The 16,345-nt window shown below is 47.5% G+C and overlaps 6 protein-coding genes across 6 annotated transcripts; 5 read left to right on the forward strand and 1 right to left on the reverse strand.

Annotated features, from left to right (window-relative positions):
• Window positions 1-1,063: 1,063 nt before the first annotated feature.
• Window positions 1,064-3,586, forward strand: BDV14DRAFT_160917 (uncharacterized protein). Its single transcript, XM_073766762.1, has 7 exons — window positions 1,064-1,791; window positions 1,845-2,264; window positions 2,320-2,512; window positions 2,559-2,780; window positions 2,845-3,231; window positions 3,293-3,384; window positions 3,452-3,586. Exons 1-7 carry the CDS (start codon window positions 1,372-1,374, stop codon window positions 3,515-3,517), a joined length of 1,800 nt encoding a protein of 599 aa, XP_073622508.1. The 5' UTR covers window positions 1,064-1,371; the 3' UTR covers window positions 3,518-3,586.
• A 1,259-nt stretch (window positions 3,587-4,845) lies between these two features.
• BDV14DRAFT_205535 (uncharacterized protein) lies at window positions 4,846-6,036 on the reverse strand (the record flags this gene model as incomplete). Its single annotated transcript, XM_073774752.1, has 8 exons — window positions 4,846-4,973; window positions 5,021-5,120; window positions 5,170-5,263; window positions 5,315-5,417; window positions 5,470-5,541; window positions 5,592-5,695; window positions 5,746-5,866; window positions 5,913-6,036. 8 exons carry the CDS (start codon window positions 6,034-6,036, stop codon window positions 4,846-4,848), a joined length of 846 nt encoding a protein of 281 aa, XP_073622509.1.
• A 4,732-nt stretch (window positions 6,037-10,768) lies between these two features.
• BDV14DRAFT_184395 (peptidylprolyl isomerase) lies at window positions 10,769-11,632 on the forward strand. The gene is made up of 4 exons (XM_073770503.1): window positions 10,769-10,864; window positions 10,937-11,106; window positions 11,157-11,288; window positions 11,344-11,632. Exons 1-4 carry the CDS (start codon window positions 10,828-10,830, stop codon window positions 11,491-11,493), a joined length of 489 nt encoding a protein of 162 aa, XP_073622510.1. The 5' UTR covers window positions 10,769-10,827; the 3' UTR covers window positions 11,494-11,632.
• Window positions 11,633-11,990: 358 nt separating this feature from the next.
• On the forward strand, window positions 11,991-12,708 carry BDV14DRAFT_184399 (uncharacterized protein). The gene has a single exon (XM_073770504.1). It carries the CDS (start codon window positions 12,102-12,104, stop codon window positions 12,507-12,509), a length of 408 nt encoding a protein of 135 aa, XP_073622511.1. The 5' UTR covers window positions 11,991-12,101; the 3' UTR covers window positions 12,510-12,708.
• Window positions 12,709-12,803: 95 nt separating this feature from the next.
• On the forward strand, window positions 12,804-13,972 carry BDV14DRAFT_161047 (GNAT family N-acetyltransferase). The gene has a single exon (XM_073766763.1). It carries the CDS (start codon window positions 12,874-12,876, stop codon window positions 13,591-13,593), a length of 720 nt encoding a protein of 239 aa, XP_073622512.1. The 5' UTR covers window positions 12,804-12,873; the 3' UTR covers window positions 13,594-13,972.
• On the forward strand, window positions 13,711-15,728 carry BDV14DRAFT_212276 (uncharacterized protein; the record flags this gene model as incomplete). Its single annotated transcript, XM_073776278.1, has 3 exons — window positions 13,711-13,957; window positions 14,012-14,848; window positions 15,274-15,728. The coding sequence occupies exons 1-3, from the start codon at window positions 13,828-13,830 to the stop codon at window positions 15,726-15,728; spliced, it is 1,422 nt and encodes a 473-aa protein (XP_073622513.1). The 5' UTR covers window positions 13,711-13,827.
• Window positions 15,729-16,345: the final 617 nt, after the last annotated feature.

The raw sequence follows: 16,345 nt of genomic DNA on the forward strand, positions 1-16,345 counted from the left end.
AAGGTAGTCTAGTAACCACTTGTCAAGTGGTTGGTAACCATTTAAGCAATAAGGCAAGAGAGAATTAAAGAGAAGTAAGGGTAACTAGATTTCAGTGCTTTTGTAAGATATTTAAATGGGTCGCGAGACCCAAAAACCTTACTAATGGTCTTGGCGGTCACATGATTAAAGGTATGTGTCACGGCGCGACCTCTGGGAGCATTCAGAAGCCTAAACCGCTGCACTATCAGCAAAAGACTAGGATGTAAAGCCGAAGGCTTTACACTGCTCTCGCATATATATACCTTTAGCAGGCAGGAATCAGGCAGGAATCAGGTATCCAGGTGTACACTGTGACAGTATGGGTCACTTGACCATTGAGCGGAGGTCAAGTGACCTGTGCACTCGATGTCAGCCAAGGCGAACTCATTTTTGGGATTACTCAGCGGGCCAATTGTACAGCGCCTTGCTCATTCGTGAGTACACAGGTCATGTGCACCTTGAAAAATCTCGGGCGCACGCTACATACTTCTTGGCACGCGCAAGGGGCTTCTAATCTTATAAATACAATACAGCATACCTTGAAATTTCAATTTTAACTTTCATCCCTAATTATTTTGGTTCCTGATCTCTACTTTGCAACCACTTGCTTATTAGTTATTAACTACTCGGCCATTAAAATAAATATGGATTTACAAGACTTTTTATTTAACTTTAATTAAAATAAAGATGGTTCACTAAATAATGATTTAATTAAGGTGAGGTTTCTTATTTAAATCAAGTACTTATTAACTAATTTGCAACTGCTTAGCAACCAGATGCTCCTATACAACTTACTAATGCAAAAACCAACCTACTGTAAACACTGTATCTTGAATATACAGATGATCTTCCTGAGTATCCCAGAACTGACCCTCACGGATATTCTTATGTTGTTGCCGTGAATGGCCGGTCGCAGGAAGAAACAGAGCATTTAGTCCAAGACGTAAGTAGTATACAACCAGTTCCCAACCACTCACTAACTGGTTCGTGGACATAGCTCACCCGAGCTCCGCGAGAGTACCATGCTGAGCGTTGTTTGGGATTCTGCCAGCGTTGGTTGGAAAACGGGACGGAAAAACTTTCGGCGTTGCTCAGAAATGCCAAGCCTCCCAACCTCATCCCAAGCAACGGCTGACTCTCCCAACCAACAGTTGATTCCTCTACCTCTTGCCAACCAACGGTCCACTGCATTATCTATTTTTCCATACTATTCTCTTTTGAGATCCTAACCCTACTTCTTCCCACGCGCCAGAATACTGCCCATCATGACTGATGCTGAGTTTATCGATCAGATCCACCGCCTAGTGAATAACATCCTAATTCCGGAGGTATTTCACTATTGTGTCTAACATGCGCAGAGCATATGCAAAGCATATACTAACTATCTGTGATCTATGTCCCCAGAATACCATTACATCACCTTCAGATGACGATTCCGATGTATCTGACTATGATATAACCCCTGATGAGACTAGCCTCGTGACACCACGGGTTCCTGATATCCCCTTACTTATGGGCCTTTCCGCAGCCGAGGTTCAGCAATTTGGCCTTGTTGTATCAACAAATAATCGGAGCAAGATTAGTATCAAGGAGATCCAGGAGCATTCAATGATGCCTGATTATCCACATACTGTAGATTCTGAATCACCAACCGAACCAGGAATACTACACTTTATTCATTGTTCAAATCCTATACCTGAGTCACTTGACCCTACCGATCCAAAGTACTCAGAACAAATTTGTAATATCTTTTCTAAGGAAATGTCTAGGGTATATTCTCTTACATCCTGCTTATACTAGGCATATACTAAGACCTTTACTAGATCCAGTTCTCTATATCTAATACTGGCACCGCAAAGCTTCACCCGATACCTCTTCTATCTCGATTGGATAATGATAATACTTCTTCTAAGGTCTGGCATCGATCATACTCATGTTCAGGGGTCAAGTATTGTCATCAACTTGATCAAGCTCTCTTGCTTCCTGGTGTTAGTGGTATTCAATATGATAACTTTAATAGAGTTGACCTCCGATATTTTAAAGCCCTTTGGGCTCAACGACAACATTCATACCATAACCTTGGGCCAAAGGATTTACTTAAACAAAAGACCGAGCATTTCTATCTTGGGTTCCTTCGAAATTGGGAAAAGGGATGTAATGATAGAGAATCACAAGCGCCTTGCTGTTATCAAGGGGCATATACCTGCCCTGATGATGTTCCAGTTGTCTTTTCGCGGAATAAAGTAAGTACCCTGCATGTTCTCTGCATATGCTAAGCTTATACTAATTTAATAATAGAGAGAATTTCTCGGCTGTCCTAAGAATTCAGATACTGAGCCCTGGCATATGGCTCAATCGATCAACCCTCTTTCAGCCCAGCTTGATACTTTATATCTTAAGTATCTTACTGAGCACCAACACCAAAAAAGAGAACAGCCAGGCAGTAAATGTGTTTTCTTGACACAAGTTAACTCAAAATTTAAGTACTGTGGTAAGTGATCCTCTCTAAATATAAACCTTTACTAAACCTTTAATAGATCAGGCCCATATTGGCGGGCGAACTACACTTGAAGTTGCTAAATGTAATTCACGATTTGATCTTTTTATCCCTGAGAACTGGCACCGATTTCCATATATGATGCTTGTTACCCGAGGCCGTCATGGTCACCCGCCCCCCCCACCTAGTCGCCTACCCCAGGATATAGCAGACGAAGTCTGTGAGATGCTTCAAAAAGAGGATATTATATCCTTAACCGCAAGTATAGACCCTTTCTGCATATTCCTAGCACATGCGTTGCATATGATTAATATCTCTCTTACTAGAGCGTTTCTTAATCTCACCTTCCTTTATCAATATTCGAAATCAATTCGGGCCTTCTATTCTTCGTACCCTCCATGCCAGTCTTAATATTGAAGACCGTATCTCTGGTCTTATACGAAAGCAACGCCTTCTCCAGTACCCTGATGGTACAGATCTTGCAGGTGTTATCCGCGAGTTTGAGTTTGATAAGAAAAAGCCTTATAACCAATGGATCCGCGATATTTATTTCTTTGAGGATAACCCTCAGAAATTTATAATCCTATGCTGCCTCGATGAGCAGGCTAGGGCTTTTCAGACAGCTCGATATCTCGAGATTGATCTCTCGTTTAAGATGATCCAGGGTAAGACTAATGTCTTTAGCCTTGTGGGATGGAGTGATGAGCATCAATGTAAGTATAGCTTTCTCTCTATATATACTAAGCATATGCTAAGTATATGCTAACCTCTTAGGTATCCTAACCTATGCATATGCTTTCATGAATACTGAGAGTCGAGCTGCATATCATATCCTGTTCCGCAAAGTATTTGAAATGCTTACTCAGGTCGGTCGTCAGGATGTGCACTTTGCTCATATCCATCATGCTAAGAATAGTATCCGTGCTATTACAGCTGATATGTGTCCTAAGCAAGCACCCGGCCTTGGAGATTATCTTCATGAGCTTGATCCATCCTTAACCTAGGATGAACATCTTCTTTATATCCTTGTCTTTTGCCAGGTTCACGTGAAACGCAATTTCCGAAAGAAATTTGGGGATCATAAGGCCAAGCATCATATCCATACTTTATGGGAAGCTAGATCACGGGAGGAACTACTAGAGAAGGCTTATGCAATTGAGAGTCTTTATCCTGATCATGCTATTAAGCTTGCTCGGTGGCTTAAGCATAAGACCCAAAAGGCTTGGCTTCTCGGTGGACTCTGCTCTGGTCAATCTAAGATCCCATATGAGGATTGGCAGCTTATTCGTAAGCATACAAATGTCAGTGAAAGCAGTCACTTCCAGGATAACAATGCTACTGGTCGATACCTATCTTTACTGGCTGGAGTCTTGAAGTATGTATCTCCACTGCAAATGCTCTGCATATGGTTAGCATATGCTAATTATATGGCTAACAGGCATATAGCTAACTTCTATTAGACTTCGAAAGCATTGTACTGAGAAATATACCCGACTTCGACACCGTGAGGTTACTGGGGTTGATTCTCGCCAGCTTACTAAGAACCCTGCTGCTCGGATGTCGAAGAATCTAAGTCGCCAGTCTACTCGGCATAAGAAGGCTGCAGCTGTTCGACAGAAGAAACCATATCTCCCGTATAATCCAGATAATCCATACGATACGCCAATCACGCCTCCGCCCAAGGAGGCTCAATCAAACCAGCCAAAGTCTAAACAACTTCAACCAATTGAGCCTCAATCCACTGAGCCTGAATTAGATCCGTTGCTAATGGCGCCTCCCCCACTGCCTGGCTTACCAGATGATGATGATATACTATCAGTTGCCAGTGGCTCTACATATACTGAGCATATGCCTGGCACCAGGGCTATGTCTGTTATATCAGATGTATCAAGGTATATTGATGAGGGTACACCTGCTCCAAGTCTACCGCTCCTGCCTGTTTCACTAAAGCGACATATACGGACGGAGTCTACTGAGGCTGAAGCTATACGTGAAAGGACTAGGCATCTAGAAGAAAAGACTAAGGAGAAGAGATTATATCTTGAATATCTTCGAGCTAAAAAGATAGATGAAGAACTAGATGCAGAGATAGCAAGATTACAAAATTAATTTATATTTTATTTTTTATTATATTTTTTAATTGAAGTTTAGCTTCTAATAGAAGTAATCAAGTATTAAGTTCTATATATTTTTATTTTAAACTAAAATATCTTGTTAAATCAATCTTATTGTGCTTTCTAGCTACAGACTACTGTGCTTACTCGCAACCTAATGTTCACTATGCGTCTACTGTGCATGTACTTTGCATATACTAACCATATGCACGCTTACTTCTTCCTGTGTCTCTTCGAAGGCGTGCCCTCAGTATAGTGGTCGTCTTCCTCCTCTTCGTCATCAGCAACGTCTGGGGTCGTCTCACGCTCATCGCAAGCATTGGCAGCACGATACAGTTGCACTGCATATGGTTAGCATGTGCAGTGCATATGGAGAGAGAGGACCTACATCGAGAGGCATTGGCCCCTGGGGCGCCCACAGCTGCGCGGTATGCTCGGGTTTCGGCGGGGGACGGAACTCCTGGTGCGGGTGGAGGGGCAGCACCGATCTAAACATATGGTTAGCATATTCTCTGCATGTGCTGGGCAGATACTCACGTTACGAAGGCCACGGGGTGACGAGATGATAGGGTTAACGACGTTCCGATGGAAGCGAGTACCGAACTTGCGGGCGAAATCAGGGTCATGCTGACTGCATATATTTAGCATATGCACGCCAGGTGCAAGGCAGGTGCATACATACGCTAAGACTTCACACCCGGTAGCGAAACGGTCTATGATACCATTGAGCGGACCCCGTCCTGGCTCGTAGCCAAAACGAGCACGACGCCATTCGCCACTGATGACTGCATAACCTTAGCAGATGCAGAGCATATGCGCAGCATAGGTCTGACTTACCCATACGTTTCAAAGCGTTCTCACCAGCAGTCTTTTCAAGCACCGGGGTATTGGAGCGGGGGGGGAACAGGACTAAGACAAGGTCAGCATGTGCAGGACATGTGCAGGACATATGGTCATACTGTTCATGGCGACAGGGTGCTGGGCTCTGATGTGTCGGTACAGGCCGCCAGAAACCGAGTAGGGGGTACCACACATCTGCTCGCCGCCGATGGACACCCAGCAACTAAAGATGTTAGCATAGGCTGAGCATATGCTTTGCACATGCTGACTCACATGCCACCATGGGAACCGCTCAGTCGACGCAGACCGGGAGTAGGGGCACCTCCATTGGGATTGGGGACGTCAGCAGGATGGGGGTCAGCGATATTGGTCGATGCATTGGCGTAGATTGGGCCTGCATATGATCAGCATGTGCAAAGCATATGGTAAGGAGATCATACCAACGTGCATTCCCCAGACGGAGGTCTTGGGGGCGGAGGCGACTTCGGGGTTATCGACCTCCTCTCTGAATATAGGCTCGTTGGCGCTGGTGCTAGGCCGATTGCTGGGATTTAGTTGGGACATCGTGAGTAGATGCTGAGCAGGTGCTCAGCATATGCGAAGTAGGAGTAAAGAAGGGCGTCTCATGATAGAGAAAAGGGGAGATGGTGTAGGAGAAAAGAAGTTTTGTTGTGGTGAAGGTGAGGGGAGATATATATATTGCTCCTGCGGTTGCCTGGTTACGCGCTACCACAACAAGAGCACACGCTGTAGTCATAACAAAGAGAACTGGTTTTACGCGTCTCAATTACACGTTTTCCTTATTAACTGAGTAGTCGTCTACATTGTCGGCAGCTATAAAGCGATTTAGAATCATGATCTTACTACACGAAGTCTATACAAATGCTTGGCAGCCTAGTATTTTAGTTACTCAGAGTGGGGAGCAGGTGCGACCGTTGGTTGGAAAATCAATCTGTGTGATTGTCAGCCAGGCGTTGGTTGGAATTTTCGCCCAACCAACGCTTGCTCCTGCCTCCAGGCGTTGGTTGGGATTTCGGAAAAACTTTGTAACCAACGCCAAGAGAATTCCAAACAACGCTCAGCTAAGACCCCGCTCCGCGAACAACTCACGCGAGGTACACCCCTAACACGTGATGCCAAGAACCCTTATGAAGCAGGAACCGCCCAACCGAGCCATTACGTTCGGTATCGTATTGAATCTCTATTCTCCTCTCCGCGTATGCAGAAGTCTAAGGACACCAACTACTTGCAAACTGCTTAACAACTGATTATCGCTATGGACCCCACCGAGCTTGCTAATGCTAATGGGTTCCCTGTAATAACAAGCAACTAAGAGCTACTTAATACTTATATAGTCACTTTAGAAGTGGTTTGGTTTTGATTAGACATGTAATTGTCAACAGGGCAGCTGTCTTATAGAGATTAGTGGTTGGTAAGTGCTTGAAACTTCTCAGTTGGGTGGTAAAATATTGCAACGTGAGTTGAGGGTCACGTGACTGCCAAGACGCTAAATGCCCCACTTTGGCACAACGGACCAAAATATCGACCTCAACCGACCTGATCTCTCTGCTCGTTCGCCTACATACACTATTGCTGGAGGAAATACACTATTGATGGAGGATACGGGATGCGATATTATGAGCGTCACCGGTAGGCGTAATTACTAGACACTAACCAGTAGGAGTATTAATGAATGAAGGTCTGATTCTGTCAATCTAGCTGTCATGGTGCCAGCTTGGAGTGTCACTCCGGGCACCGTGCCCGGAATGAGGATCGCGAGATTCTGCCTGCCCTGACCGCCTGGCTGACCGATACTTCCTCAACTCCGATGTTGATCTTGTTCCTGATCTCTGAGCGACGTCTTGTTATACTAAGCGCCTGTCTGATAGCCTGATCCTGCGTTCTGCCCGTGTATCTACTTCGTTAGCCTGTTCTGAATACACTCCTGAGCCCGCACCTTGACAGCCGAGCTGCATTTAATGCACAGCCAATGTCTTGAGCCAACCGCCAAGGCCAAGGTTCACTAAACTGCCCAGATTCGTGGACCCGTCTGCTTTCACCTCCACTTGCTCCAGATCTCGGAGGATACTCTCAACATACTCACTCGCTCCGCTGAGATGCATGATACGAGCAATCGCGCGATGAACACCGAGAAGTCGATTTGAAGGTGGATCGATCGTGCGATTAGGGCTCAGCGCCAAGGTGCGAGTGATGGGAAAGAGTGGATCACGTAAGAACGAACTCTGTTCCGTTGAATCAATCCTGTATTGATAGGGCTCGCTAGTCGACTCGAAATAGATCTGAAATTCACCAAAGAGCTGGTGATAGTGGTGCGTTAACGTTAGGGCATTGGACGGACTGTCAATTCGGGGGTATTCTATAAGATGAACGATGCCAGGGTCGAACATATCCAAGATCTTCAATGCCATCCTCTTGGCGTCGCTCTGGTAGCACGTTTAATGTTATTACCCAATCAACCTCCGAGAAGAAGAGAAATACCAGTTCAGTTTCAGCCGACGTAACTGTAATTAGAGAACGAGGTATGATGTGAGCCACTTCCAGAAATTGGAATCGGTCGCTTGACGCAGTTCGAAGAAGCTCTCCATCGTCATCAGTACAGTCTTCCCCATCACGCTTAAGACGCTTTGCTGCTTCGTGTCGATCAAATTTTTGGGAGATTACGCAGCTGTGATGGTCTCGCATCAAGCATCTCTCACGAAGAAAGGATAGGCGTTGTGTAGTGCCGGTTGCAACAGAGGTTTGCATAGAAGATAACGAGGTAGGAGTGGGTTGCGGAGTTTTAGCGGATGAGGCCCGGACTGGGAAGAAAATCATTAGCGGATGTCTTAAGATGAGATAATTTTGGGTTTCGACGTACGGGGAAGGAAAAAGTTCTCAACAATATAGTCAGCAAAAGCTTTGACAGCACCGGTGATTTTCTCCAAGCTGGCCGTATCCCAGGAAGCGACATCGTCAAAGTATTCCAGATAAGGAGAAATGTCGTCACCCATAGCAGCGGTCGGACTCGCCGAGATCAATGTCGCATACATAAACGAAAAGAAAAAGGTCAAGAAACCATCTTTGCAGACGACGTGATCAAAAGTCACCCGGATCAGTTCTGCCGGCTTGTAGCCTCTCCTCGAGGCATGTTCGCGGTGACATCGGTCGGTGAAGGTTTGAAGAAGTGTTTCGGCTCTCTCTCGATGATGGGACGCGATAGTAAATGGATCTGAGAAATCTCAAACTTCTTCAAGAGACATTGGATGGCGACGGTGGGGACGACCGTCCGTCGTCCTCATCGTCCTCGCAGGGGACGACGGGGACGCTCGGGTCGGAACATCGTTCGTCTTAGCGCCGTCGTATCACGCCGGCGAGGCGCCTGATTGATTGGCTGCCGTTTGTTCAGCCTTTCTAACACTGCTTTTTCATGATTTAGACGCTTGTATAGCTTTATTCCATTTATTTTAGGGTATTAAATAAAGGGGAGTGATACAAAAGTATAAGACCATATAATCTCTAGCAGCTAAGCTACTCCATGCAGAATTGTAATGCCTGAGGTAGCTACGGTGTTGCCTGAGGCTCCGGGATAGGGCCACGAGCCCCGGAAGCGGAACTACTGTTGTTCCGCTGGAGGCCACATCGAACTTTCAATTGTACCCTAGTTCTTCTCTAAACAACCAATGAAATAAGACTTCTAGCTACATCTCCATATGACCCTTTAGCAGAACCCGCGGTCCCCCGTCGAGCCTGCGGTTCCTTGTTGCTCGTCGTGGTCGAGATCATGACCTGTAAGGGTCGTGATATATTGCTAATTGGAATAAACCCGTTAAGAGAGAAAATGGAATTATGATCAAGAGATGAAAAGGCCCTTCTATTTATGCTAACCTAGAGAAGATTCTCTGCGCCTTGATAATAGTGTCGCGGCCAACTCATCTTCTCACCCCTTCTCACCCTCTTGTCACCCACATAGCACCCACTTTCTCACTTAAGTAAAATCTATCACCCAAATCACTCGCACTCACCCTGTGAGCTAGCGGCAACTATAGATAAAGCAGCAACTAGTCCAGGGCTCATGTACTATTTGACCGCGTTCAACCTGTGGCTTAAGTACGGCTGAGCGGACGGGAAGCCCTGTTTTCCACACCCTATGGTCGTATGTACTTGTGCCATGTAGTTAGGTCCTTATATAGAGCGCAGTCTATGATATGTATCAACGTAGTCATCCTTATCAATACAGACGGGACGATGTGGCGGCTTCCCTGTCTAAGTCCGTCCGTGCTTGAGCAGGAAGGTACGACAGCTCATTTGGGGAGACTCAGATGGCTGAGCCGTACTGTTCGTGTAATCTGGCCGGATGCAGATGAGCTGGAAGAGCAATCTGATGTGGAATCGCGGTAGATGTCGAATACCACTTCAGTGGATGGAAGAAGACATTGTAGATTGTCAATGAAACGCGTCAAAGCAAGCGAGGCTGCATTCCGCCTTGCATCAAGAAATGTCAAATTTGTCGACCGTGCTGGGTGGACCGCTTATTGCGGAAGACTTGGCATTTTCAGAGTCGTCGAGGGGCTGTATCGTTGCCATCGCGTAAAGTCAATGGGGGAAATCGGGGTCTCCTCGAACGACCAGCCATCCAGGTTGACAGTACCAGTATAGAAGAACATTTGTATGCTCGCAATTCGATCTGTACTAACCAGAACGAGGGGTGAGATCCAAATCAGATCGTGGAGTGGACTCCTCACTCGGACACCCCGTCTGGACGAGTGCTCAGTCTGGGACGCCGGCCGTTGGCATCGACCGGAAAAGGAAAGCACGTGGAAGCCGGTAAATTGTGGCCTCAGGCAGTTTATTACTGTTTATTCCTCAGGCACCAAGATCGCGGGGTAGCTTGTTGACAGACGCGTGGCGGCAGGACCAGAGGCATTGCAGCGCAACCACGCGTTGAGCTGCAGATTCCATGTATCATGGTGCCTGATTCTGTAGTTACGTATCGATTATGGCTGTTTATGTGTATAATAATACTCGTAGACAGGCCGGTGTCCAGAGTCAAGACGACGATCTCGCTCGGACGTGGGTGGCGAGTTGCAAGACCTTGGTGGCTCACGGCGAGTGGGACAAAGGGGGTTTGATTGGACTGGCCTTCGAAAACACTGTAAAGAGTAGCTACTACTGTGTAGTTTGTACTGTCCAGAGAACTGACGTGCCTGGTGTTGAGGGAGTGAGGTAAGCTGGCTGACAAAGGCGGGGTTCTCGAGTGCCCCGCACCAGCAATTTGTGCTATAACTAACAACCTCCCACTTCCTCCCTTCTTCTCTCCTCTCCACAACACTCCTAACATCCTCAATTACTCTCAAAATGTCCAACGTTTACTTCGACGTCACCGCCGACGGCGGTATGCTCTCCCCCTGTGTTTTCCCCGTCCACTTTCCCATTGCGCTTCGCTAACTCTTGCTCTCTTGTACAGCCCCCATGGGCCGCATCGTCTTCAAGCTCTTCGACAGCGTTGTCCCCAAGACCGCCCAGAACTTCCGTGAGCTCGCCACTGGCCAGCACGGCTTCGGTTACTCCGGCTCTCCCTTCCACCGTGTCATCCCCCAGTTCATGCTCCAGGGTGGTGACTTCACCAAGGGCAACGTGAGTCCACAACCCAGATAAGCATTGGCGATTGGTTCTAAGAATTGCAGGGCACCGGTGGCAAGTCCATCTACGGCGAGAAGTTCGCCGACGAGAACTTCCAGCTCAAGCACGATCGCCCCTTCCTCCTCTCCATGGCCAACGCCGGAAAGAACACCAACGGTTCTCAGTTCTTCATCACGGTGAGTCCCATTTTCTCAGCACTCATACTGTTTTGGTCAGTACTAATTGAAATAGACCGTCGTCACCAGCTGGCTCGATGGCAACCACGTCGTTTTCGGCGAGGTCGTCGAGGGCCAGGACGTCGTCAAGGCCGTCGAGAAGCTCGGCTCCGGCAGCGGCAAGACCTCCAAGCAGGTCAAGGTTTCGGCTTCCGGTACCGTCTAAACGTGCTGAGTGGGGGTTATATCAGAATTAAACAATGAATGAGCTTTTATCAGCCAGTCCACTGAGGCTGTGCAGTAAGGTCAGAACTCAACTCTACGTCATAAGCTAGTCGTAGCGGCGGAGCTTCCACTCCACGTATCAAGCTCAGACCGAGAAAGCCGAGAAGAGCTACAATTAGCTATCAAGTTCTACTCTTTACAGAGTACAGAGTACAACTAAGCGGGGACGGCTGGGCCATTCGGAGTATTCCCGCCGCAGAGGTCTTCCTGCTGCCTAGTCTCGTACCTTGAACAGAGTAAACAACAGCCCAGACTCTCAGAGGCTCAACTACCCGCTCCATACCCCATCTATATTCCGATCTATCGCCCATTCTAGACTTGGCCCCGTGATTATCCTGGTGCCTTGGAGGATTCTAGTAGATCGTCCTGTTGCGACGTGGAAGGTCCTTGAGTAGACAAGTGGCCCCTTGAATATAGATGTCTCAAGTGGCTTACGGTGTCAGGACCTATAAATATAGCTTCATCCCCCTTTCCTTTGCCTTAAATCGCAAGTTAAGCTTATCAATTATCCAAAATCTGAGATCACCAAGGAGTTTACCTACTCTCAGAATGAAACTCACAACAACCCTCCTCCCCCTCCTCCCCTCCATCAGTCTAGCCCAATACTCAGGAACAATAATAACCGAACACCGCGGCTCATGTCCAATCCCACATCACGAAGGCGACGACACTCCCTTCTCCTACGACCCTGCGAAGGGAAGTCTCTGTCTGAACCTCGACAAGGAAGATTATTACACTGAATCCTATCATGCTTCGCTGATTGGGTACGCGGAGATACCTGGCGCCAAGGAACCGGTTAAGTTCGGGGGGTGTTCTGATGCGGATTGTGAAGATTGTGAGTTTGTTGATGTTGTCAGAAGGATGGATCGGCCGGGGACGATTGAGGCGCCTTGTTTTGAACTGAGGGGAAAGGGGTATTTGTTTGTTGGTGGTCCGGGTAGAAAGGAGGAGCTTTGACCATTGATTTTCATGGTGGATGGATGTCTATGCTCATGGTTTCTGGCGACTAGTGTTAGTAGCTTGTCCATAGCACGGGATCTATATATCCCCAGCAACGCTGACGGGTTTTTATTTCTGGACAGGTAATTGTTAAGAAAGGTTATTCCCTTTAGTCATACTTTGAAATTGCGCAGATATACTTAGAGCTGGTTCAAGTCCTTCTGTGCAGTTTCAAGCACGTCACCCGCAGGGCGTAGGCGTATTCTTATAGCTGGAGTCAGCGGAAGCCACCCGATGACTCAAGCGCTGCTAGGTTAAATACACCACCTTCCTTGTCTCGACGACAACAATTTGATTCATTCAACCACAATCAACCTTCAATATGTCCAGACCACGAGGCGACCCCGTTACCCTCCCCCCCGCAAAACCACCAACACACACAACACTCACCGGGCGAACCGTACAACTGGTCCCGCTGTCAGCATCCCACGCAGAAGATCTCTTCCCTTTGGTAAACAACGACCATCCAGAGCAGACGGCGATATGGGATTATATCCCCGTTGAAGGGCCGTACGATGATATCGAGCCGCTTAGAAAAGACCTCGAGGCTAAAGCAAGATCAACCGATCCCTTATTCTTCGCAGTCATCGATACGCGAGAGGATTCAAATACGAAAGGGAAAGCAATTGGATACTTATCGCTCATGAGTATTGTCCCTACACATATGCGCCTTGAGATTGGACACGTTGTTTTCACGAAAGCCTTACAACGAACGGTCGGGGCTACAGAGGCGATTTACCTCCTTCTTAAACATTCAATTGAGGATTTGGGTTATCGACGGATTGAATGGAAATGCGACTCGCTTAATGCACCGTCGAAGCGCGCTGCAGAGAGACTAGGCTTTACCTTTGAGGGAATCTTCCGTCACCATTTTGTTGTTAAGGGACGGAATCGCGATACAGCCTGGTTATCGATGCTGAGGGAGGAGTGGTGGGGATTGAAGAATTTAAAGGGGGCGCTGGAGGGGTGGTTGGACGGAAACAATTTTGATGCAGAGGGGAAACAACGCAGAAAATTGGAGGAGTTTAGGACTGATGTATGAAAAGCTGCTTGTTATGACTGAAATGGAGGCATAGCGCGCGATGCATAGCCAAGATAGCCCAGGCCCATCAACCTCGGAAGTTCTGATGATCTTCACGAATGACGTTAAATATCTGGTCGCCCCTGTGATTGTGACAACCCCGGTGTATTTTTACCTCATCCTCTCAACACTATAAAGTATTAATACTCCGACTCTCTCTTATTAAGGGTAAATATACAAATACAGATATAGAAAATGTTCATCACAGCCGCCGCCCGCTTCGTCGCCGCGAACCTCAACCTGGCCAACTACATCGGCGGCGTGTCGTTTCGGCCCGACCGCGATATCCCTGATTTGTTGGGCAAGGTTGTTCTTGTTACTGGAGGTACTACAATCTCTCTACTATTTTATCGATTGGTATTAATGAAGGATGGTACAGGAAACACAGGCCTAGGCAAAGAATCCATCCGGCAAATCCTCCTTCACAATCCCCAACAAGTCTTCTTAGCCGCGCGAACAGAGTCAAAAGCGCGCGACGCTATCGCGGACTTGGAATCGACTGCGCCGAATGTGAAACTTACTTGGTTGCCTCTGGATCTATCGAGTATCAAGTCCGTTACGGAAGCCGCGGAATTATTCACGCAGCATGCGGACCGTCTTGATGTTCTCCTCCTGAATGCGGGCGTTATGTCTCTTCCACCTGGTGAAACGGATCTAGGGCATGAGATTCAATTGGGGACGAATCATACGGGCCACTTTCTCCTTACCAAGTTGCTTCTCCCAATTCTGTTGAAGACGGCCGAGGAATCGGGGTCTGATGTCCGTGTTGTTTCGCTTTCTTCGATCGGACATAATCTCTCTCCTGGCTTTGAGACGATACTGGATCAAGGGGAGTTGAAGAAATGTAATACGCATGCGCGCTACGGAGCCTCCAAGGCAGCGAATATCCTCTTTGCTGGTGAGCTCGCGAGACGGTATCCCTCGCTCACGGCGGTGTCTGTTCACCCGGGTATCATTTTGACTGATCTATACACGTCCATCAAGGCGAACAACCCCTTTGCTGGAGTCGGGTTGAAGATACTCAGTGTGTTTGGGACAAAGGTGGAGGAGGGAGCGTGGAACCAGCTCTGGGCTGGCTTTGGAGCTAAGAAGGATGAATTGGTGAATGGGGCTTATTATGTTCCTGTGGGTAATGGGAAGCCCGGAAATCGATTTGTGGTTGATGTTGAGAAGGGGCGGAAGTTGTGGGAGTGGACGGAGGAGGAATTGAGTAGGGGTGGGGCGAAGCTCTAGACGGCTACTCTGCTTGTTGGATATACCTCATCTATGCTCTATAACTGAAAGTTTGAATAGTCTAGTCTAGCCATAGAGAAACATGGTTCCAATCTCCGGTTCGGCCGTTGACACCTGCGGCATACCACCTAACACCAGTCGTGACGCACATGGCACCCCCGGACCCCAACGCTCAATTCTGGGTCATTGCCACGCGAACCTCTCTTTCATCCATAGCTATCATCTACATAAGGAACATCCATCCTAGCTTTCCCCGCATTTTCTCGTCTCGGTAGGTACTAGGTAGAGACCTAGAGATGTCCTTTTGCCCCTACACTGGCTATACCATTCACGTACGAGAAATAATGCCTGAGGGTTTGTCTTTCTTCCCTCCCTTCCTTCTACATATACTAATACTAACGGGTTAAGAACCAACTACCCGCCGCCGCTCCTCCATCTTCGAACGCATGTTCAACCGCCACCCACACACCCACACCTACCCCGTAACAGAAGAACAACCGCCCAGTATGAACGAGTTTAATGTCTTCCAGCGGCGGTCTAGTCTCGGTCCCGACGATAACGAAAAGGGCGAGACGGAGGTCCTTGAACGGCTATCAAGTAATGAAGATGGCAGTCCTGTTCAGGATGATTTGAATCCGGTCCAGACGCTCAGGGGGGACTTTGAGGAGAGGGTGCAGCCTGAGCCGGGGGTTGGTGTTAATGTTGGGCTTGGTGTTGGTATGGGAGGTGGACACTCGCAGGGACCTGGGATGAATACGTTGAGGAGGCAGAGGAGGAATTCGCGGTTGCAGAAGTTTAGGGATATGTTGAAGAATGAGGAGGAACTTGATGAGGCGGGGAAGACTTATGCGAAGTTGATGTGATGGGTTCTTCGCTGTGCTTGTTGGCGTAAGGCGGATGAAAATTACAGGGTTTCCGTTTCTCTGCTGTGATTCTTCCTTCTTTCTTTCCAAAGTAATGTTTAATAATCGTCTGTGCTCGGATGTTCTTCTTGTTGATAAATTTGGGTATTGGATGTTAGTCTTGATGAGACTTCTCATGGTTAAACGGGCTAGTAGAAGGATACCTCGGTCCGAAAATATAGATATCTATTCGTGGCACCAACATTTGACGGGGTAATGCACGCAGTACCTTTATACCTTACAGTAGAACTACCTAGAAGAATATATCCATCGTCTCCGACCCTGGCCGAGCAACCTATCTGGCAGTGCATTTACGCTGCAACTACACATTTACATATCTATGGTCTCCGATCGTTATGATTAAGCAACTTGAAATCCATTGTAGTACTAGCAATCCTGGTTTAAGACAGCGTTAAAAGGTAATTTTATTCTCACGGCAGTCAAACACTGACGGATCCGAATGATCAGGCGAGAAAATATATTCCGGCAGCCTCTAGGGACAGTGCGCACCATCTCCTTGAGCCATACGCTCCACGGTCTAAACCGCAATTGCAGGCTCTTATATGCTGATCCAGAAG

Source organism: Aspergillus stella-maris (genome assembly GCF_047715825.1).
Source record: "Aspergillus stella-maris strain CBS 113639 unplaced genomic scaffold BDV14scaffold_99, whole genome shotgun sequence".
NCBI lineage: Eukaryota > Fungi > Ascomycota > Eurotiomycetes > Eurotiales > Aspergillaceae > Aspergillus > Aspergillus stella-maris.

Excerpts from the sequence above, each read along its gene's own strand:
- BDV14DRAFT_160917 (XM_073766762.1), top strand. The coding sequence starts at position 1,372 with ATGCGCAGAGCATATGCAAAGCATATACTAACTATCTGTGATCTATGT. Across the intron at positions 1,792-1,844 it reads TTTCTAAGGAAATGTCTAGG|ATCCAGTTCTCTATATCTAA; the intron begins GTATATTCTCTT and ends GACCTTTACTAG. Across the intron at positions 2,513-2,558 it reads CTCAAAATTTAAGTACTGTG|ATCAGGCCCATATTGGCGGG; the intron begins GTAAGTGATCCT and ends AACCTTTAATAG.
- BDV14DRAFT_184395 (XM_073770503.1), top strand. The coding sequence starts at position 10,828 with ATGTCCAACGTTTACTTCGACGTCACCGCCGACGGCG. Across the intron at positions 11,107-11,156 it reads GTGACTTCACCAAGGGCAAC|GGCACCGGTGGCAAGTCCAT; the intron begins GTGAGTCCACAA and ends TAAGAATTGCAG. Across the intron at positions 11,289-11,343 it reads GTTCTCAGTTCTTCATCACG|ACCGTCGTCACCAGCTGGCT; the intron begins GTGAGTCCCATT and ends TAATTGAAATAG.
- BDV14DRAFT_161047 (XM_073766763.1), top strand. The coding sequence starts at position 12,874 with ATGTCCAGACCACGAGGCGACCCCGTTACCCTCCCCCCCGCAAAACCA.
- BDV14DRAFT_184399 (XM_073770504.1), top strand. The coding sequence starts at position 12,102 with ATGAAACTCACAACAACCCTCCTCCCCCTCCTCCCCTCCATCAGTCTA.